Source organism: Prunus mume, linkage group LG5 (genome assembly GCF_029339155.1).
Source record: "Prunus mume cultivar Tortuosa linkage group LG5, ASM2933915v1, whole genome shotgun sequence".
Classification (NCBI taxonomy): Eukaryota; Viridiplantae; Streptophyta; class Magnoliopsida; order Rosales; family Rosaceae; genus Prunus; species Prunus mume.
In genome coordinates this window covers 18,947,914-18,965,325 of record NC_142702.1, presented here as the reverse complement: position 1 = coordinate 18,965,325, position 17,412 = coordinate 18,947,914, and the positions used below count along the sequence as shown (strand labels likewise).

At 35.0% G+C, this 17,412-nt stretch overlaps 3 protein-coding genes across 5 annotated transcripts; all 3 read right to left on the bottom strand.

The window, feature by feature from the left end:
• Positions 1–2,339: 2,339 nt before the first annotated feature.
• MAP1A (methionine aminopeptidase 1A) lies at positions 2,340–7,988 on the bottom strand. The gene is made up of 16 exons (XM_008234385.2): positions 7,787–7,988; positions 7,441–7,491; positions 7,091–7,255; positions 6,737–6,812; positions 6,546–6,593; positions 6,367–6,411; positions 5,942–6,041; positions 5,592–5,643; positions 5,456–5,497; positions 4,914–4,975; positions 4,738–4,836; positions 3,855–3,928; positions 3,694–3,763; positions 3,539–3,604; positions 3,362–3,450; positions 2,340–2,789 (listed from the first exon to the last, which is right to left on the bottom strand). Exons 1-16 carry the CDS (start codon positions 7,858–7,860, stop codon positions 2,712–2,714), a joined length of 1,191 nt encoding a protein of 396 aa, XP_008232607.2. The 5' UTR covers positions 7,861–7,988; the 3' UTR covers positions 2,340–2,711.
• Positions 7,989–8,772: 784 nt separating this feature from the next.
• LOC103331735 (Plant invertase/pectin methylesterase inhibitor superfamily) lies at positions 8,773–11,188 on the bottom strand. Its single transcript, XM_089053051.1, has 3 exons — positions 10,741–11,188; positions 9,594–9,932; positions 8,773–9,464 (listed from the first exon to the last, which is right to left on the bottom strand). The coding sequence occupies exons 1-3, from the start codon at positions 11,186–11,188 to the stop codon at positions 8,773–8,775; spliced, it is 1,479 nt and encodes a 492-aa protein (XP_088909177.1).
• A 1,472-nt stretch (positions 11,189–12,660) lies between these two features.
• On the bottom strand, positions 12,661–13,623 carry LOC103331736 (uncharacterized). Of its 3 annotated transcripts, none has more exons than XM_089051533.1 (2): positions 13,443–13,623; positions 12,661–13,183 (listed from the first exon to the last, which is right to left on the bottom strand). In XM_089051533.1, exon 2 carries the CDS (start codon positions 13,130–13,132, stop codon positions 12,791–12,793), a length of 342 nt encoding a protein of 113 aa, XP_088907659.1. In that variant the 5' UTR covers positions 13,133–13,183; positions 13,443–13,623; the 3' UTR covers positions 12,661–12,790. The 3 variants fall into 3 exon arrangements, with proteins under 3 accessions (XP_088907659.1, XP_088907660.1, XP_088907661.1); XM_089051534.1 differs by having other exon boundaries at positions 12,661–13,175; XM_089051535.1 differs by having other exon boundaries at positions 12,661–13,138.
• Positions 13,624–17,412: the final 3,789 nt, after the last annotated feature.

The window sequence follows — 17,412 nt, the reverse complement described above, 5'->3', positions numbered from 1 at the left end:
TATTTTATTTCTCTTCCTCCCACAAGGTTGTCACTCATCAAGTTAGATTGGGAAACTTAATAGGATTAGGTTTCTATTTTTCTTCTTTTCCTTTTCTTTTCTTCTTCTTTGTTCTACTCCTAAAACTAGTCGAATTAGGTTTAAATTCTGAAGTCTCTCCCCTATATATACATAGGTCTCTTTAGAATGGAAACCACATGTTATAGCTTCTATTTCTCTTGTTGTTGAGTTCGTTTTTCAAAGGCTTCTTAATTGTTCAATTTTTTGCGTTGCTTTGTTTCTGTATTCGTATGGCTTCCAAAAACAGAAGTAGAACACAACTTAAGCCACCCATGCATTTCATGTTGCCACATGAGATTTTCCACGTCACAAAACCAGCACACCAATGGTACGAACATATGGATAATCATGATTACGATGATGATTATTATGACGATGATGATGAGGAGGATTATGATGGTGATGGTGATGAGGATGACGATGACAGAGTTTGCTCACTGCTTGTGCAAGATGAAATTGATCAACATGAGTTTGACAGCCCCGAAAGTGATAATTATACTCTCTCTGGATGGTTCAAATCCAACCCTTCATCAAGATCATGATCAAGATGATGATTATGATGAGGGCTATTTGACAAAGCCATTGTCGTCCCCACCAAGATCTGCATCATATTTTGACTGCAACATGTGCATGAAAATGGCAAGAGAGCCAGTTGTGACCTGTTGTGGGCATTTATATTGCTGGCCTTGTTTGTACAGTTTGTTGAGTCAAAGGGAGTGTCTTGTTTGCAAGAGTACAGTGTTTGATTCTTTGATCACTCCTATTTACAACAACAAACCTCAACTCCGGCTTCAATGTGCCACCAAGACCAAGGAGGCTTTTTCGTCTATCTTGAAGATCTCAATTAATTTAGCCCAGATTGTATTTTGGTTGTTTATTATGCAATCCTTTATGTAATTCAGGTTCTTTTACTATATATTTCCTCCTTTTTGTTGTGTGTTTCTTGATTTACCTTCTTAATTTACTCTCATAATTTACCCTTGTCCTAGATAATTGGTTATTAATACAGAAAAAGAAAAGTCTTAGAAATGGGAATTCAAAGAAAAATGTTGGACAATAGATACTTTTGTTAGGCAAAGCACAAAGTGTTTTAAAGTACGAATTAGAAGAAGAAGAAAAAAAAAGTGCGAGGCAGATACTTTTGTTCTCCTTTTGGCCTATGTTGCACGGATACTCCAAACTGCTAGAGTGTCGGAGTGTCGGACACGCTGACACGGCGACATGGCTCCGACACGCCTCCGACACGCATTGGACATGGTCAACGGTTAGGAAACGGTCAATACATGGCTCCGACACGGTTAAGACACAGCTCTAACACGGTCAAGACACGGTAGGGACCAGTTTGAAATTTTCAAAATAAAATCTGGGGTCTAAACGGATTTTTGAAACTTTGGTGGACTGATTTGAAATATTTTTAAAAATAGGGGCTAAAAGTGAAAAAAGACTTTTTTAAACCTAAATCTCACTTTTTCTGCTGCCAAAGTTCATTTCCTCCATCACAGCTCTTCTCCTCCCCTTCTCCTGGTTTTGCACAAGGTAAGTCTCTTTGCAAATTTTTTTTTCTCTATTTTCAAATGCATTTATTTATGTTCTCTATTTTCTTTTCTTATCTCCCACAGCAGTGGAAGAGTTGGACTTGGTGGTGAGGTGACAATTCTTTCTTCTGTTTTTTTTAAAGAGAAACACAATAAATAATAACAACAATGAAGACATAAATGCTTGAAGAAGATTAAGAGTTAGATCATTTATGTTTTATTTTGTGGTCTATTAATTATTATGTATGGATAATGAACATCAATTATTTGTTTTGTTTTATGGAATTATGTAACATTAAAGTATTGAGAATAAATTATTATTTTAATTGTTGTGTCCTAGCCATACCTGTATCATAATTTTTTGAGATTTTCCATATCACCGTGTCCCCGTACCCGTGTCCCCGTACTCGTGTCCGTGCAACATAGCTTTTGGCTCTATCAATGAAGTAATAGGGGCAAAAGTAGAATTTTAAGTTTGGTGAGACACATTAAACACTCAAAGTTTTTTAAGTTTAATGATCTCATATCTCATTCCTAGATCACGTATGCTAAATAAAACACTTACCTTATTTTCTGAATTAAGTTTAATGGTCTCATATCACATAATTCGTAATTAGGGTCAACCCTAATTCTTCCCTTTGGATTGATAGCTCAAAAAATAAAAAATTTCTATATTGTAAGCCTTTTATATCACATGCGTGCTTAACACGTAATGTTTCGTCTAAGAGAATACACTCTTTCCAATTTATGCTAATAGAACTCAATGATCTCATTGAGTTAAAGAAATCTGTAGAAACTCAAAGCTGTTTGAACATCGAACACGTCGGTACACATCCGATTCTATTACAACGATGATAGTTTAATAATGATTCATATAGCTCTTCTAACTTGGAAAACAAATAAGAACTCTTTAACCAAACCTCAAAATCGACTAACCATTACCCAATAAGTTACAAACATGATATCCTCACCCAACATAAGCGGCAATGGAAGAAGTAACATTTATCACAAGTTTTTATTTTCTTCTGTTACTACCGATGTATGATTAGTAGATTACCATGAATGGCACCCTTATGTCTCTTTGCTACTTTCAATAAGACAAGAGGCAGCCAAACATTAAGCATTTAACCAAGGGAACACTTTGGGTGAAGAAGGCAACCGAGCTGTAAGAACCTCAACTCCTGTCTCTGTCACCTACACATATGTAGGAAGAAATAACAATGAAATTAGAGATGTATACATATATGCATTCAGCACAGACATAATTAACCAGGAATTAAACTCGGATAAACATCCCTTCGACACCAATATTCAATAACTATCCCCGTGTTCCTAAGGAGCTCGCCTACTAAATTTCAGTGCTGTATTTGTCAATGGGTGGCATTGCAATCCGATGTGGATAGATTAATTATGGCAGATTCAATTCAAGACAACTACTAAGCTACTTGTTCTGCTGCTCCAATTGAGTCCAACCTGCAAATCTTCCTTCCTAATTCGTATTATCTATCAAACTTATCATATCCACACCACTTGGAAGTTATAATGCTATGCTACAGCGAATACAAATACTTGAGCTGCCTTTAAACCCAGAACAAGTCTCACAAATGGTTTTTATGATAAATTGAAATACGGATCATTCCAAAGAATTTCAATACTATATGCACATAAGAAAATAATAAAGAAAAAGGTCTTCTAATAATGATGGAGCAGTGACAGTTATATAAGTTGAAAACATATTACGCATGAAACATAAACTGCACAGTTACCAGAAGTGTGTGCTCAAACTGAGCACTGCGCTTGCCATCTGCTGTAACAACAGTCCATCCATCGGGCCACATCCGATCACGCCAAACCCCTACATATTTTATTTTGTTTGTTAATATGTAGCTAGCAAATGAAGAAACCTATCACCCATATGCTCATAAAACAAACTTTCAAAATACCTGCATTGATCATAGGTTCAATTGTAAAAGTCTGTCCAGCTTTCATCACACCAACGGCTTTATTTCCTGCTTGGTTAAGGCAAAAAACATTAAAGGTGCAAGCAAGAAAATGTATGATTCATATATATATACAGAAGCTTCCTTATCGAACATACTTGCATAATGGGGAATATTTGGTGCACAATGAAAAAGCTCCCCAATACCATGACCGCAATATGATTTCACCTGTTGGTACAATACAAAATTACTATAATCTGCATGCCATATCTTAAAATAAAATATGCAGCACAATTCCAAGCTCAAAGTTACAAATTACCACAGAGAATCCCGACATTGTCGCATGGCGATTAATGACTTCACCGACTTCACGAAATCGCATTCCAGGTTTTACTGCACACGACAACAAAAAACAATCAGGAATAATCTTTTCCTTTTATACATTTAATCCGCAAACAATTGAAATTATTATAGTGCACTGTCCAAATCAGGGTTAAATAGGCTGACTTCTCAACATCTCAGTTATCACCAGGTGACAAAATCCCATGTATCACTAAAATATTTTCACAAAATTTACTAATACAATTAAGCAAAAACATAATATTTCAAGAATGATTACTTGCAACTTCCGTGGAACCAAAGAAAATGTAAAATCAATATTGGATAAAACGATTATTATAACATATACATGAATAAGATAGCGGAGAAAATGTGCAATGATTTTAAGCTGTGTATTCTTGGGCCCATGAAAAATCCAGGAAATAAAACCCTCAAAATGAAAAGTCTAGGAAACAAGTGAAAATTTTACAAAAGCAAAGATCACTCGTCAATTTCTGGCCATTTATTTTAAGAATGACACTCAGTGAATTCTGGTGTTTCAGGTGACTACTTTCAGATTTTATGAATATCAACATAAACTATTTTCCTCAAACACCTTTCATTACATATGAAAATTTTACATCCTCCCAAAAGGCAAGACTAATTGCTTCCAAACAAAGAGATTTGAAGCGATTGAATTGCAAGATTGTTAATGCAATACTTGGTTACAGATGCACTAAAGAACTATTAAGAAGAAGCTTTATTAAACCATGTTCTTAATGTCAGTTCCAAATTCTTGTTTAGGGTCCCAAGACAATTTACAAAAACGACACGAGAGGTAGAGTGGTCTCTTAGAATTGTTATACTATTATTGGTGCACATACCAATAGATATTGCTTTCTCCAAGCACTCATAAGTAGATTGGACTAGCCGTTGAGACTCTTCATCAACATTTCCCACAAAGTATGTTTCATTTAGATCACCTGCAGTTTAACCGTTGTTCAGGAAAAGAACTTGTTCAAAGTTGAACTACATCTTAAATGTGTAAAACACTTATTACCATGGACGCCTTTATAATACACGGTCACATCAACATTAACGATATCACCATCCTCTAATTTCCTGGAGCAAAAGTTTCAATCAGATGCAACATAAAAGAAGTCAAAAATGCTATCCAAGGGATTTTAACAACTATAATCTTTTTCTTTTAAAAAAAAAATATAGTAAACCATTCTGAAGTAGAATTAAAAAGAAGAAACAAATGCAGGCAAAACAAAGCGTTAGTGGTTAACCAAATACTAAAAAGCAGTTTCTCCGGTATGTACCCCTAACACCAAACAAGACTTAGCTATGCCAGTCCAGTAACGTTAACAAAGTGCTATTTTATTATAACAGTACTTCAAAACCCAAAACTGAACAGACCAGAAACAAAACAAGAGAGAAACAAAGTACAATATACAGCAATAAATGTGTTTTAAGACAAGGTATATTAAATATACTAACAGAAACAGTTTATCCATATTCTTTTTCCCCCCTTCAGTCCCCTCCCTCCCAAAATTAAAGAAAATAAATAAATCTCAAATGAATAGGTACAATGCATACCTGGCATCAGGAATCCCATGGCAAATTACTTCATTGACTGACCTGCAACAAAGATAAAAAGCAAAATGCAATTACAAAGTCAATACCATACAATCTGAATAAAGATCGTTGAAAATGTACACAAAAAAGTACCTACGTGCAGCAAGACTTGGGGAAGAAATGATAATTGAGAGGAGATGGATATCCACCTGCAGTGGTTAAAAGCCAAAACATCATTACAACAGCCATTTTCTATTCTGGACAATAAAACATGCAAATATGCATACACAAAACATGGCCACTACAAAGCATACAACTGATCTGATTAGAGACAAATAGCAACAAATAGGGAAAAAATAAAAATAAAATAAAACTTGAATTAGGAAAATAAAATTGCCATGTCAATGAGGTATGGTCAAAGTCTTAATGAGTATAAGATATAAACCGTTACAATAATGGACAAGGAAACATAATTATTGGAATACTAAACAAAATGAAAAGACATACCCTCAGCAATAGTAGCCTCATGGACCACCCGATCAATTTCATCAGTTGTGATACCAGGTCGGATTACGCTAGCAGCTTTATCCAAGACCTTCCTTGCAATCTAGCAAAAAATTATCACGAGAACATCAAGATATCAGTAAATTAAGAACATAAAGTCGAATGTAAGAGCAAGATTAATAAAAACCAAACAGAGAAAATCCTCCTTGAAAGAGTCAACTGGTATTATAACTTTGTCTAGCATTCAGTACTTGTATAGCAACACATTAACAAGTTTTTCAGTTTAAAGGCATACAACAGATGTTTGAAGTGAAACGATGCCTGCAGGAAGTTAAGAAAAGGAGTATATATATGACGCAGCAAGCTAACACTGTTTCATTAAAACAAAACTTTAGGGTAACAAAAGGAAAGAATTAACTGGCACTTACTAGGCAAGTTTCTCGCATTCTCTCAATTTGTTCCGGTTTCTTGATCTTCAAAAAGAATATATCATTCATCATTTAGAAAGAAAGAAAAATTAATAAAATATAAAGGAAAAGGAAAACCTAGAAAGGAAAAAGTCTGATTCATTATGTATGACTTGTGAGGTTTTCAAGTAAATGCTTACCTCGACAATATGCTGCAGATCACTATTGGGCTCAACTTTTGGAGTTCCCTGCAATAGATTTCTTTAATAAGGTCAACAATATAATGACAGGTAGAAATGGCAACAAAATGCAGCACTTCATTTCCATTTAGATCACCAATAGATGAAGCACTATATCTACTCAAATTTTGGTCGTTTGAACTACAACTTACATCAGCTGACCAATCAGGTAGATCAATATGAGCAGGTACTAAACGCTTACTAGATATAGGATATGGCCTCAGTGTCCTGCATAAGACATAGCAACTTCCATGAAGAAATTCAAATGCGCGTGTACAAGACACAAAATGAGGTAAAAGGAGTAAACTGATAGCACTTGTGATTTGTTAAAAAAAAATATGTTCTGTCCAATGCTATCAGCTAGCAATAGCCTATCTGACACCATAACCATGATACATAAATTTCCAAATATAAAACAAATAAGTCCAAGCATCAGAACCATCAAACTTAAATATCTGACAAAAATTAATATGAAATAAAAGGGAGAAAAACACATAGAAATATACCCAGTCCAATCAAAATAGGGAAGCTTTGGTGTTCGAGCCTGTCCTTTCTTCAAGCAGTATAGCCAACCTTCATTATCTGGAGTACCTGTCCCAGGTTCGGACGGCTTGGCCTTTAGATGCACTGACTTATGAGAGCTCCAAGAAGCCTTAAAACAATCCTGAGTGCTGTTAAGAGATGCAAACTTTCATCAACACGAAAAACAAATAAATCACTTTCAAGCTTCTATTAACACATCTAAGGTACATTGTCAAACTGAAGTGCCAATGTGTGAAAACTCCTGAATGAAGTTAAACACTTGAAAGTGACACTAGAATTTAGCATTAGTACAAAGAAGGAAATTGTTACAAACCAGAAAGCGGCCGTTTCACGAGGAAGCTTCAATTGCACGCATTTGGGACACCTGCAAATAAAAGTCAAAGTTAATTAACAAAACTAAGTAAAACTAAGAATCGAGCATTTTACAATTAGTAGCACAAAGATCGAAGTTTTAGTAATTGAAATGGGAACCCTCTGCTCCAAAAGGTTTCCAAATGTTTTGAAACAACATATTCACTTTCTCCAAACACAAATAGCTATGAGTCTTCGACCCACCAAAGAAAAAGTACATAAATTTATCATAATTTTTTTTACAGAAATTGTCAGATAGAAGGAGAGGCTTGCTGAAATTGAAAAACTGAAAGTGAAATTTTACATACTGAAGCTGGGCAGGTTTGCCGCAGCTAGCACAGGACAAGCTAGCTGGTTCAGCCACATCTGAACCACCGGCCATAATCGCATTCGATGGTTTTAGCAATGACCTCACGAGAGCCGTCTGATGTGATTACCGGAGAGTTCAATTGCTCGGTTATTCAGTATCAGAGTGGTCACAGAGAGGGGCTAGGGTTTGAGTTGAGAGGGAAATAAGTTGGAGATTTCTGTATTTATACAATTTTTTATCAACTCCTTTTTTTTGAGTCTTCTTTTTTTTCTTTTAAATATACTAGCAGGATATTTAAACTTGAAATTTATTCTAATATTGTCAGGAAAAATATAACTAAATAAAAATTAACTTGTGTATTTATAATTTTATACATTGATTATTTCTTTAAAACCTTTATCTCGGAAGAAAAATTACAGTCTAAAAATAATATGATACTCGTTAAAATTAACATAATATTTAAATATGAGTAATTATTTTTGAACACTTGAGCTACAAGTCTCTTACCGTTAAAAAGTATATTTTTGTTATGATACTTGTCAAAATTAACACAATATTTAAACATGAGTAAATATCCTTGAATACTTAACCTACAAATCCCTTACCATTAAAAAGTATATTTTTGTGTTGAATACTATGGTTGTGATGATATGCTTGTGAGGTCTACCAACAAATTGTCCAACAAATTTCTTAAATAAGAAGGCAAAAAGAGTTTTAGAAAATAGTTTCTTACTATTAGCATATTTTTGGCTTTTCAATCCTTTTGTTTTTTTTTTTTGTTTTTTTTTTTTTTTTTTTTTTTTTATGCCAAGGCTTTTCAATCCATATTATCTTCATATCATTTTACATCAGATGTTCAAAAGTTTATGAAGAGTTGATGGAAAATAAATCACATAAATTTTCTTACAAGATCAAACAGCTACTACTCATATATTTTGGCTTGAATATTGTAGACATACATATATTTTGGTTGTGGTCCTTTAATTATATTCCAGGCCAGAATGGCACACCAGTGGCTGGAAGCCAAAACTGTCCCTGAATGAATTTATTAACTGAGAAAGGGCTAGCCTCCTGAGGACTATTGAGCACATGAAATCCAGGCCACTTAACCCTCTGTTCAGTTGATGCCCCAGTCCCTGTATTCATGTACTCCCCATAGAACAATGTTGAAAGTCCATAGCCGCCCCTCCATTCTGTCCACCCCTTTGGATCAATCAAGCCATCCAGGTCAGTTTTCATAAACACAGTCCTTGAAAACCTCTTCCATGGCCTGCCCAAATAGCTCCTAAACGAGCCCGTGACCCTTGCAAACTCTGGTGCAGGTCTAACGCGACAACCATGGATTACAATCCCTGTGGTCTCCAATTCCTTGTCGCGGCCTTGCGCGGTGATCATGTTCGATTGGGAGTTCATTGGCCTCCTCACAAAAATGTCACAATTTTGTAATACCGCAATGGCGTTACCGAATATGAAATCAATCGTGCCGTATATTTGACAGTCCCTATAAAATTGCCTATTCGTGTGGACATACAGTGTGTCTTGGTACCCTTTGATGCTGCATCGGTAGAACACTGTGACGTCTGAGCTCACCCTCAGTGCCACTGCCTGGTGCATTTCAGGACCTGCCGTGTTCTCAAATGTTATGTCCCTTGCCCAAAAACCATCCCCTGATACACCTGCCAAATGTATTCATCGCCAACCAAATAATCAGAACTCTAAACTTAATTATTTGCATTATTGTCCATGAAATTCAAGGTCACCAGGATCAAAATCTAACGCCAGCCGTAAACCTCTAAATTACTTACCGAATGTAGCTGAGTTTCGAGTTGTTAAACCTCCGCCATAGCTGAGACTACCGGTGACTATAGTTTTGTCAATGCCAGCACCAACAAGCATCACATTTACTATATTTCTATGAAGCTCCACCTTCTCTTGATACACACCGGGTTTCACATAGATTATGACTCTTGGGGGTCGCCTGTGACCCATGCGAACAAGTGCAGCTACTGCCTCATTGATTGTTCTATGTGTTCCTGAACCATCTTTTGCCACCACAAAATCAGCCCTGGATGTTCCTGGACTCCATGATACTAAAAGACCTTCATTTTGCTTGGGCTTGGGTTTTTGTTCCCTTGGTGCTACTTCTGTAAAGGCATCACAAATTATCAGCCCTAGCCCAACTCTTTTGCTCTTCAATTCATCATTTATTTATGAAAACCTAGAATTTAATTCAATATGCACAGGTGGAGGAAGCCTAATCAAATTATGTGGAGCTAAATCAAGAACATTGAGTATAAACTAAACTTCTAACTACAAAATTAAAGATAAATAAACTTACAAAAACTCTGTTTGCGAACAACTGTTTTCACCTATTTTAGCAAGCTTTACCTGCAAGTATTAGGCTTAAAGATGGATTTATATAGAGGAATTCCTATTAGATCGATGCAATCAAGATGTACATGATTAATTATGTGTTTTTATCCTCGGAAAATATATATTCATGTTAGACAATATGCTCTAACTCAAATCACATTAATTAGGGTGTCAAAGGATAGAAGTTTTTGTTCTAATAGTTAAAAAAATCTTATCTCTCCACCTATTGTCTATTGGTTTTGAGCTTATCTCTCCACCTATTGTCTATTGGTTTTGAGCTGATAATCACCTTGTAATATAGTCTGAAATATCATACTTTTTTACATTTTAGGCTTAATGACTACACGTGCTCAAACTTCATCTAATAATATATGTTATTCAAGTATTTAGCTTGAGTCTTAATGACTACACGTGCTCAAACTTCATCTAATAATATATGTTATTCAAGTATTTAGCTTGAGTGACTCTACGTAAAAAACACAATAAATGATGAAAGTTTTGCCTCTATCTTTAAAATATTTTAAGCCTCCATTAGAAAATGGTTATCATTCCCAAATATATTAATTTGATGATACTTACTCTTACCCTCATGCATACCCTTCCCGTAGAAAGCAAGAGCTTCGCAAAGCACCATAGTCAAGTTTTCTGCCACCACACGATGCTCATCAGTCTTATTGAAACCCTTCTCATCCAAGCCATCCAAACAAGTCCTCTGGTTGGCAAGCACCCCACTGAGCCATGTTCGTGCGTCATCACCACTATAACTCTCATTGTTGGACAGCAACACCATGAGCCTAGCCGCACTCTCATCATATAGTTGAGCACAGTCTCTCAGAGCCACATCACCATCATTTGAAATATCATCGCTGCCCAATTCATGTAATTTAATTGAACTCTGGACCCAATCTGTGGCTTGAAGAACCCTATCTAGGGCAAGCTGAATTGGGTTTGGCTGTTGGAGGCAGAAGGTGGAGGCAGCCATGGCTAATAAGAGGAAGAAGGTGGTGATGACTACAGAAGTGGACATTTTTGCTCAATAAAAAGTTACAGGAATTGATTGAAGAAGGGTGATGAAATGCATGAGCTTATTGTTCTGTTGATTAATTTATAGATGGATGAGGAGAGCAACCACATGGACTTTTGTAGACAAGTGTCTTTGTGCTGAGGTGAGGTGGACTTTGAGAAGAGAGTTTACTCAGTGACTTTGAGGTGTCCTGGAAGAGAGCAGTGACAGTTGTACGAAGGGCCAGAGAGAAACTAGCTTGAAATGCACTTCCATCCCGAATTTTATGCGATTGTTCACGATCTTATTATAATTATGTATCTCACCAAAGAAACCCAACAACAAATTATATTGCCACCTTTTCATATTATGTAATTGGGATAGCACACTGTGAGATATCCTAAATGCAATCGTTCATACTCGTAATCGTAAGAGTGTTTAGAAAGTATTAATTGATGTAGTGTGAGTCGTGAATGCATAATCCACGTGCATAAATTCTTTATACATCATCAAGATGCACATATCATTTCTTCGTGCGCATTTCATCCAAAAAAATTCCTTCGTGCACATTGACGACGAATGTAAATATATATGATTTTTAAATACCATCAGAAATGTATCAATTGTCAATCATCTAGATGTGCGCGAATCAACAACTATGATTAGCATTAAATCTTAATCCATGCTTTAATCAAAGATAGACTTGGGTTGGGCATTTATGAATCATGATGCTCCTCCTTCTGGGATTCATTTTCTTAGGAAGTTGAGTCGTGTTCGATAGAGAAGAGAAGGAGCCTGAAACAACGTGGTGAGGAAACAAGTGAGTAGAGGTTGATTTGGCAATGTCAGAGAAGAGCTAGGTGCCATGCAATAATTAAGTAACGTTTCGATTAATGTCTATGAGTTGCATGTGACGCCAGCATGCAAAGTTTTATTACATCCTCAGGTAAATTTGCTGCCTTCTGCTGACGGCAGTTTTAGGTAGAAAACAAATTTCAATCAAAGCAGTGAAAGTGAAGGATTCATTGCACCTTAGTTTGGGTTTTCTGCGAACATGCAATCTGGATCAAGCTTGGACATCATCATGTGACTGTATATATGTAAATATACAAAATTACAAAAGCGAACGAAAGTACCAGAATGCCCTCAACTTCATCCGGATCTAAATTAAAAGGGGCTTCGGTTTGGACAAAATTGCAAAGCTTTTGGGCCTGCTCTGTGCTCCAATATGGATTCTAATTCCCTTTTTTGGGCCCTTCTTATATAAATTTCCAATAAATGATAACTATTTTTGAAGTTGAGTGACCAAAATGTAAGTGCGGTATAGTTCAGGCCCATTGCTACGATTAAGCCAAAAATATAATTCAATATCTTCAAACATGTTGAGGTTCTTCAGCCAGCATAACATATCAAACCAAGCTGATTATAAATCAATTTCTTGACCACATTTTATGAAGTGCATTGGCATGGCATGAATGAACAATAACATCCAAATCAAAACGAAAATACAACCAGAAGATTTATAGAAGAAATCTCTATGGCATCAACAATCAGAATTTGAATTTCCAATGGTTTTCATGATCACAATTAGAAAAACTAAAACTGAACTGATACTCGCAGTCGAAATCAGAGGAGTTTGACACCGGCTTCCACCACACTGTCAACGACAGCTTTAACCTTACCATGATATTTCTGTTCTTTCTTCAACTGGACGGATACAGCAGGGATGTTCTTGAGCAGGAGGCGCTCGCCCAATATCTTCCCTATCTTTGCAGCAGCAGCAACGTCGCGGCGTATCTCCATGCTTTCTCTCAAGGCCTTTTCCTGGGAGCTTGCAGAAGAGGCTACTGTGGCGGTTGGTGTGTGGATTACTTGGGCAGTTACGAATTTGTTTGTAAAGTGCATTTTCAGAACATAAGGCTTTAGATACTTTATGATGCGCGGTGGCCTCACCGGAGGAATGCCCATCTCTCTCTGCAAATAAGTCACAAGTCTAAGACTGGGGAGGCCCCTGAAAAACTAAAGAAGAAACCAATTTAAAAAAAAAAAAAAAGAACAAAATCAATATCAAACAATGTAATACAATGTGAAAAACACAACAATATAACCAAATCAACAGCAACTCGAAAACCCAGGTATTAAAATTTCTCAGAAAATAACATCAAAACGCACAGACCCATACACAACAAGAAATCAAGAATACAGAAACACAAAAATATGACAGAGAAGCCGAAACCAGTGCAGCACAACAAGAGAATATTACAGGGGGAGAAATTACCTCAGATTTGGATTTGGATTTGGATGAGGATTTGATTGGCTTGGGTTTGGCGGTGCGGAGAAGATGCTAGAGGGATCGGGAGAGAAGCGCCGGCTCGATACTGGATGAGTCGGCGAGAAGAGAGGAAGAGGTGGAAATGCAGAGAAGACAAAGCTATGGAAGCAAAAAAAAAAAATTATATGAGAGGGTGATGAAAAAATTCTTTTTATAAAGTATAGCCGTTCGGCTATACGTTTAAAATTATATGTTTAAAATTCCTATTTGTGGAGTATAGCCGTTCGGCTATACTGGTGAAATTTCTATTTAATGAGTATAGATTCCTATTTATTTAGTATAGCCGCCCGGCTATACCTGTCAAATTTATATTTAAAGAGTAGAGCCGTCCAGTTACACTTTTAAAATTTCTATTCAAATAGTATAGCCGCGCGGCTATACATGTAGGCGTTTTATGTTTAAAAAATCAATATAAACTTAATATCTTTAGGTCAATAAATTTTATTTTATTTTATTTCATTTTTTTGTAATTAAATAATATCTTAGCCTTATTTAATCACTTTTATTGGTAATTATATTTTAATTAATATTTTGTTGGTTAATAATTAGTATTAAATATTTTAATTAACTTCATAAATTATATTACTTGATAAATAGTATTTATTGCTTTTGAGTCCCATGCAAGCCATTAGGTGGTAACACTCTTTTTATTGCTAATTGAATTTACTTTACCATGTATTGGATGATGCCCGACTGTAGTAAAACGGGAACCTAAACGTAGTATGTACTATGTACAACGCGATGGACTATAGAGTACGAATTGCAAGCTCAATATAACAAAATATGTAATGAAAAAATATAGTTATTGCTTCAGAGAGTTCCAAAAGGAAATTGACAAAACGTTGTATGGCAAAACTTTCACACACAAAAAACCCTCATAAAAACAAATAATATAAAGACAAAATCGTATTGTTGAGTACCTGTCTAATAGAGGTGAAATCCATAAGTGTATGTGGAATTCATATATATTAAAGAGACATTCAGCAATGTGATCCGTCAATGTTGTCCAAATAGAAACACCCATTGACAAACGAGAGAGAGTCGAATCCCAATTGGATTAGTTAGACAATATTTAGACAATAGTTCGTTATGGTTCTATCTATCTAATCCAAACCAACGTGAAGGAGAAGAAACTTCATGATTGGGCCAATCAACTATAGAATTATGCCGGCCGTCTCATTTATTCCTTCTTCTTCTTCTTTTTTCTTGGGGGTCAAAGTCAAGAAATCTGATGTTCGTGATCTGCCGTCTGTCCATTGATTTGAGCCTAAAGAGCAACCATTATTTGAATGTCCAAATTCAAAAGCAACTTCTGATGGCAGTAAGTCAAACCCTGGTAACATAGTAAAATAGGAGACTGGAAAATATAAATAAAATATCTACGAATATTGTTTGACAAAATTTTCAACATATGTTGTGAATATAATATCGACGGATATCTTTCTGTATCTCTAAGAAGTAAACGGAAAACGAAAATATTATTGACAATTTAGTTTAATATCATTTATATGTATGTGCATATGATGGCAGTAATGACGATCACATAATAATTTTCATTAACATACAATATACGATCAAAAATTCCAGTCAACTTGAAATTAATGACATATATAATCTATATATTTTATTTTTTTTAAATTTTTTTTTAATTTCAACTTGACTTGAAGTTTGGTATACAACAAACAAGGTAAGCTTATTTTAATTTCTATATAGGATATTAGTCATGATCACCCAATAAACCAACACTAACCGGATAGACACGAATATAATTGATATTAGAGAATTATAGCTTCCAATACAATCATTCCATTTATAATTTGATTGCATTAATTCAAATTAGACCATAATATTTGTCAATGGGGGTTGTTTTTGTTGAAAGAATGCATGGCGGACTATTATTCTTCAATGAATTAAGCAGGTTGAATTGATATTTGCATGTATATTTTGCCTAACTATTTACTATGTACCCTTCTATTGAGGGATCCTTTAAATAATTTTATTTGAGGGACACCTTTTAGGATATCCTATGATTTTTTTTCTAACGATCCAAACCATCTATTTTTTAAGGCTACATTCATAGATCATTCTTACAAAAAATTAGACAATTCAGAAACCTTTTCGACATCCAATTGTATGCTACAAATCAATGAACACGATGCTTCAAGAAAGTACTTAAATTTTAGTAACACAATTGAGTGGTCGAATGATATCAGATTCAAGTGATTTTTTATAGAGATGATATTTAAATGATTATCTAAAACATAGACGGTTTGTATTAGTGAAATACAATGCGAAGTGGATCCTACACGGGTGTCCCTCAAATAAGCTAATTTGAGGATCCCTCAATGAATATATAAGCAAGTATAGACTTTTATTTGAATATATTTGTCCAAAATGAAAATCTGGCAACAATAACATATCTAGTAAGACAATATTAGAATCACTAAAGTTCTGACGTCATAGGTATCGATAACTGCCTCTACATATTACTAATGATTTTAATATGTAATTGCATCCTAAATTCAGTTTTTCTATGTCAAAATTGGATAAATTGAAGACCAAGACAATTTAACTTAACTATTAATCAATATAAGAGGAGGGCCAACGGGGTTTAGTCTAGTGAAAAAGAATTTTAACGTACAAACTAGTGGTCTCATATTCGAACTCTCATGACACCTTGATTGTGTGTGTGTCTGGAAATTCCCCCTCCTCTTGTAGTTTAGACTATCGCTTGTACTCAAAACTATTAACCCAGATGAGAGAGATAGTAATATAATGTTTATTAAATCTGGACAATTATTCAACAATTTAATTGGGTCCTTGAAAAATTGGCAAACACATCAACTATACCACTTTATAGATTGTCAACGACCAGCTTGTGTCCATCAAGGTAGTTGGACCAACCGTGAACTCCTAAATCTATCCGTGTGCTTTTAGAACATAGGCTCTTGCAATTGCGTGTGGAACAATATAATACATTCTTAATTGAGTTCAACTATATATTAAGGGCATAGGTAGGACAACAACTAAGTTTCTGCTTCTTCTTCTTCTTCTTCTTTTGTTGTTGTTGTTGTGTGTGGTTGATATATTAATGTGAAGTCTACAATGTTTAGGATAAGATACCATAATTATAAATAAATAAATAAATAAATCAGGGACGCTTGGTCATGTTTTATGTATTTTTTCTATTTTCGTTAAATTTTTTTTTAATTAACTATAGAGAAGGACGTTGGGAGCTATATTATTAGCAGTCTCAAACCGTCATCATGTACTTTTCCCTTATAAAAACATAATCGAGAAATAGTAATTGAACGAGTATGTGATGACTTTTTCATAGTGCCGGCAATAACAGTTTTCATATTAAAAATAATTTTTTTTTGGTGGGTAATTAATATAGACCCCATTAATATTAATGAAAAACACTTTTTTTTTTTCACATTCAAGAATATGAATGTTGGAGAAAGAATACTCATAAAATAATCACTTCTGGGCTTCTAAAATATTCACTTTGGTGGGTGATCTTATCTTATGCAGGTAAGGGCTTCTAAAAACGAAGTATTTTAATTAACTAATTTTGGCTGTCGGAAAAGAATACGAATAATCCATCTAATATCAACCCACAGATAATTAAGCCAAAGACAGATTGTGAATTTGTGAGCCAAGCACGTTGAATTTATATTTATATATATAAATCATGCGAGCATCTGGACTGCTTTCCAGATTTCATATATACACGTGCTATGATTGATGTTTGATCAAGGTCTTCAAAAGAAGTTGTATACGAAAAAGATATGTCTTTCCTGTCAAATCTCAGCCGACTCATTTCATCTTTATTTCCTCCTTCATACGTAATTGCATGCATGATGCTTACTAGATATATTTCAATCAACAACGCGTTTTTTTCTAGCCTCCGTAA